General features: G+C 54.7%; 1 protein-coding gene across 1 annotated transcript in view; it reads right to left on the bottom strand.

The window, feature by feature from the left end:
* LOC102756700 (contactin-3) overlaps nucleotides 1–5,601 on the bottom strand; it is an 84,542-nt gene that overhangs the window by 14,858 nt on the left and 64,083 nt on the right. The window contains exons 11-13 of the mRNA XM_006770638.2: nucleotides 3,260–3,387; nucleotides 2,373–2,548; nucleotides 939–1,056 (exon numbers count right to left, since the gene is read on the bottom strand). Coding sequence (XP_006770701.1) covers nucleotides 939–1,056; nucleotides 2,373–2,548; nucleotides 3,260–3,387 — 422 coding nt within the window. The remainder of the gene's footprint in view (nucleotides 1–938; nucleotides 1,057–2,372; nucleotides 2,549–3,259; nucleotides 3,388–5,601) is intronic.

The raw sequence follows: 5,601 nt of genomic DNA, 5'->3' as shown, positions 1-5,601 counted from the left end.
CCCCCCCCCCCCCCCCCCGCCCTTGGCTTCTATTGTTAGGCCTTAAATCTGACTGTGAGGCAGTCATTCCGCAATCGGGATGCCTCACAGCAGCACATGGCGCCTGCTTTTGAGGCCCCTGTTCAGAAGGATTTCTGTACTTTTTCAAACTCAATGTCCTTTGCTTTGGGCGGGGTTCCCACTCCTGCCACCACTGGACACATCTTAGTTGTCCCAGAAGGTCATCTGGGCTGCTGTGCTCTGGGAGACATGCGGGTCATTTCAGCCCAGCAGCGAATCAGCACCTTGGAGAGCAGCGCAGGTCCCCTAGGCCCATGGTCTGCAAGCTGCGGCTCAGGAGCCACATGCGGCTCTTTGGCCCCTTGAGTGTGGCTCTTCCTAAGCCTTAGGAGTACCCTAATGAAGTTAATAACAATGTACCTACCTATATAGCTTAAGTTTAAAAAATCTGGCTCTCAAAAGAAATTTCAATCGTTGTACTGTTGATATTTGGCTCTGTTGACTAATGAGTTTGCCGACCACTGCCCTAGGCATTCAGGATGGCACTGATTCTTCTGGAGTTTCCATACACATGCACACACATACACACACACACGTCTACACGCACTACACGTGCATGTGTGCACACACACGTACATGCACACACATATGCACAAGTGTGTGCATGCACACACAACGATTCCCTTTCATATTAAACTCGATCACTGGCTTCACTACATGCTCACAGCACATCCGCTGAGCAGCTGCTGTGTGGTGGGTGGAGTTGAAATTTTTACTTCTTTGAATCTGCACCCGTCCTTACTGTCACATTCTCAGGGACCAGGGGACAAATCAACATTAAAACCCCACGCTCCTCTGCCCCCTCATCCTGGTTTCGCTGCGGGGAGAAAGGCCCAGGGAAGATGTTCAATAAGAAACACGGTGGCATCGGCGTTTACCTCTCACTACCAGGTCAGCGGCCGAGGAGACACTGTCCACCGCACTCTGCACCACGCAGACGTACTTCCCCCCGTGCTTCAGCTGGATGTTCCTGATCATCAAATCGCCCGAGGAGCTCTGTGGGAATAAACATGCAAGGAACACGCTTTTGTTCTGCAAACACAACCCCTTGTGAAGGCTGTGGCCAAGGAGGAGACCTGTATCCAGAGAGACGAACACATGGGGGAGATGAAGACCGACACCCCAGAACATATGGAAATAGGAACAAGAGGGGAAAACCACACAGGAGATAGGGGGAAACCGCCAGGCCTGCAGACAGATTCCCATGGCTGAAGACCAGCTTTCCTCCGGGCATTTATGTTTCAAAAATAAACGAGGGCAGAGGCTATGGTCGCAGAGTCTGTCTCCTCTGACCAGGTGACACTTCTCTTTACAGCCAGCTCAGCACCCGCTCCTGCTTTTCTCCGGTCCCCACCTGTGCGCAACTCTCCTGGGAAGAGGAGGGAGTGCGTGGGTCTCCGGGGGGCGGGGGGTAGGGGCAGATTTGGGCAGCCGGGCTTGCTGGAACTTTTTGAGCTTATGTAATTTTCCCCAAAAGGTGTGTTGGCTTTTTGTAATCAATGACTATTGCATGTGCAGCCTAGTCCTGATGGCAAGGGGCTGCATGGGTTGAAAGCTGTGATTTTGGGTTTTCATTTTTTAAACTGCCCCTCTCCCTTCTAAAAGACCACTTTGGAAATACTCGGGGTGAAAGACAAGCAGACCATCCTCCCCCCGTGTTCACGCCAATGCTGCTGCCAGCACACAATCCCAGGGAAGAGCTGCTACGTGACTCCTCACGCAGCAGGAAACCAATTTCCTGAATTGCCTGTGCTTAAGGGTCATGTCTCGGTGGAGGGTTTACTGATTTATGCTGATGGCAGAATGCTGTCACCAAGGCACAGGTCCATACACCAATTCAAGGCCACAGACCAGCCTCCAGCCCAGCGGTTCTCAACCTGTGGGTTGCGACCCCTCTGGCGGTCGAATGACCCTTTCACAGGGGTCGCCTCAGACCATCCTGCATATCAGACATTTACATGACGATTCATAACAGTAGCAACATTACAGTTATGAAGTAGCAATGAAAATAATTATTTTATGGTTGGGTCACACCATGAGGAACTGTATTTAAAGGGCCAGAAGGTTGAGAACCACTGCTTTAGACAAAGGCCTGAATTCCCAAGCGAAGGGATTCCTTTATGAAACTCCATGTTTCCGCTACCTGTCTCTTGTAGGGAGACGGCTTCATGCCTCATGCAGAACCTACACCAAGCAGGGCAGCCGAGTCACCACGGGTGAAGCTCTCAACAGCCTGACTCTGAGGCATCTCCTGAGCATCACACCGCGCTGCTTTTCGAGTCTACACTGAGCAGGAAGGAAGGGCCACTTACCCCGCCCACCTTCTCCAGGTGAGAGCCGTCCTTCTGGAAGTCGGCGAGCGCCCCGTTGAAGTACCAGGTGAACGCGACGTCCAGCAGGGGGTCGTGCCGCACCTGGCAGGGCAGGACCACGCTCTCGCCCACGGACACGTCCATGTTCGACGGCGCCAGCGTTATTCTCGTGGGATCTGGGAGGTGGGGGGGGGTGGAATCATGTTTTAAGCAAAACGCCAGCATTTTGTTTCCATGAAAGCAACGTTCCCAGGCCGACTGCTCACCTAGCCCAGAGTGTGCCTGTCTGCCCAGCTCACCTCCCACACGCCCCCGAGTTCCGGATGGTTTGCGTTTTTCTCCTTCCACTAATTCCCCGCTTTTCATTCCCACTGTTTGTTTTCTTCTGACCTCAGCCAGGAGGCCAGCATCTTCATCTGCGCTGATGACATGACTGAGGACCTGCGCACAGTAGGTGCTCTGGTTTCTTCTTGAATGAGTACATCAGGGGTGGGGAGCCTTTTTTCTGCCAAGGGCCATGTGGCTACTTATAACATCATTCTCGGGCCACACAAAATTATCCGCTTAAAAACGGGCCTGCTCCATTTGGTCCAACACTTCATTCACTCACCCCTCATGCCTGGGCAGGGCCGGACCAAATGATTTCATGGGCCCTCTACGGTCCTCGGGCCAGACATTGCCCATAAATGAACAGAATAAATGCACAACTCTAAGTGGCTTTTACAGATATCAACGACCCTTCCGTGGTCATAAACATCTCCAGACACCATCAAGGATGTTGAAAAAGACAGAGAGGATCCCAGAGACCTCACAGAGCAGAACAGCGTGACGGGACGCAGGTCACCAGCACAGTGACCCGTGTGCTTCCGCCCGCGTGGGGACCCCACCTGTGACCACCAGGCGCGTGGAGTCGTTGGCCGTCCCGAACTGGTTTTCTGCGAAGCAGGTGTACGTCCCAGCGTCGGCCTTCGTCACATTGGCTATGCTGAGCCCTCCCTCTTTTAGGAAAGAAATTCTAAAGGAAATACAGATTCGACAAGTAAATAGATAGCAGTCCCATTCCCCCCCAAAGAGATAGCAATTTTTCTAACAGAAGTGCTGCCTTACGCTGGTACTTTTGAGGCATTCTTGGAAATACAGGGAAATGGAAGTTATGTTTCCGTCCCCCGGGAGAGATGAGTTAACTGCATTACCGACCTTGCACCTAATGTGGGAGGTTCCAACATCAAATAAGTGGGGACTATTTTCCACACAGGCGTGGCGTGGCAGGTCGCGCGTGCCTTACCCTCATCCGTTTGGAGAAAATAAAAAGTGGGCCGAGACTGTTTTCCTTAAATTCAGAACAGGACCTGAGAAATAAGGAACCCACTGGCCTGTCATTATGAACCTGGGAGAAGCACATTCAACCCAGGAAAATCCAGATTTTTAAAATATATATATACTTTTATTGATTTCAGAGAGAGGAAGGGAGAGGGAGAGAGAGAAGCATCAGTGATGAGAGAGGATCACTGATCGGCTGCCCCCTGCACGCCCCACACTGGGGATCGAGCCCACAACCCGGGCGCACGTGCCCTGACTGGGAATCGAACCTACAAAAGGGTTCTTCCCTCCCTCCCTTTATGTAGGGGAGGCAGAAAGGAGAAAACTGGCAGAGAAAAGTCTCAAAGGGGGAGCGTGAGTATAAGCACCTGACCCACCACGAAGGCTAATCCCACCGGTGGGAGTTTTCTGCCCTGACCGCAGAGAGCACAGCACTGACCCGTAGCTTCCATCCAGAAATGCGACTTGCCATGACTGATATAGAAAAGCGATTTGCTGGAGACGTTCATAAGTGGAGGAAGCGGAGAGAGGATGCCGGGAGGCCTCGGCCCGGAGTGAGAGGAGGAGGTGGGACTGGGGGCTCCAGGAAGCTGGGCCCCACCCTGGGAGGGTGGTGAGCACTCAGACCAGGGACCGATGTCGCTTGTGGAATGACTGAGAGGTCAGCTTACACGGATGCTCTGGCTGGTACCGGAGAACAGCCAGGCAATGACAGCTGTCCTCCTGTGCTGCGACGGGGTGTGACGGCGGAACTTTCAGGACACACAGGGACCCATTAGGGATGTTGAGAGAACAGGAACCCCCTCGGGCACGAGGCTCAGCAACCCTCACTCCTCACTAGCAAGCCTGCCCCCCACTCCCCTGACCCCCCTGAACGGAGGGGCAGCGACCCAGCAAGGCTGCCACGCAGGAGGCGCACCGACTCCTAACACACGCCTCCCAGAGAACACACACTCCCCAGCGGGAAAGGCTGTGAGCTCAGGCTATCTCCTTCCACGGCGGGTTCTTCCAGGAAGTGCTCAGAGGCCCACTGGGCATGTCACAGCAGACACACCGACACCCGTCAGGAAAGGATGGAGGGCCTGCTTCCAGCAGCCAGCCTTCCGTAACCCACACCGCCCCAGAGCGCCCGTGGGTGACACGGCTCCCTAGGCTTTCAGGGCATGTTTTCTGCAAGCGGCCTGGGCCCAGATGCGGGCGGCGCCGGGCGAGGCACCAGAGTTAAATGTGGGTTCACGAGATGAGAGTTCAGAAGGTGGCTCTCCAGCTCACCTTGAGGAGCGGGCAGCTCCACACTCTACCTCTACGTCCCCCTCCATTGGTCTCCCCATTTCACCGTCATAGGGGTTAATTCACTTAACCTTGTGTGTCTGCGGACGGCTTGGGATGATAAAGGTCATTGCCCTCAGCTGCCCGAGGGCCCAGGCTGCTTCAGCGATGGCATCGCATGTACGACCCTTCAGAAGCCCTGTTTGTTCAGAAAGTCCACCGTTGTCTTGGCAACACTGACCTGACCTGCGTGGCCACAGCTGAGCATCGGTAATAACAGTCTGATTAGAGAGGAGAAAGTGCGGAGCAGGCTGCCTGGGAGCCAGGGTTCCTGCGACCTGGCTGCCCCCGCCCCCTACCCCCGGGTTCGGAGTGTCACTGTAGTCAATTCCGGGTGAGCGGAACTGACAGGCTGCCACTGTGCCCCTCGGGAGCGCGTCTCAGGGGGCGGGTCACAGGAGGCGGCCAGGACTCACGGCGGAGCGGCAGGTCACACGGGGATGTGGACTCCATCTTCTGAGCACATTCATGTTGTCCCTTCTCTCCAGGCAGCAGACACTGTTCTCCTCCCGAACTCAGGAGCCGGACCCCCCCACCCCCCTGTTCCAGGGAGGGTCCACGAGACCCCACTGTCCCTCCA

Source organism: Myotis davidii, unplaced genomic scaffold (assembly GCF_000327345.1).
Source record: "Myotis davidii unplaced genomic scaffold, ASM32734v1 scaffold663, whole genome shotgun sequence".
In the NCBI taxonomy this organism is placed as follows: domain Eukaryota; kingdom Metazoa; phylum Chordata; class Mammalia; order Chiroptera; family Vespertilionidae; genus Myotis; species Myotis davidii.
This window is presented reverse-complemented; position numbering and strand designations above follow the sequence as displayed.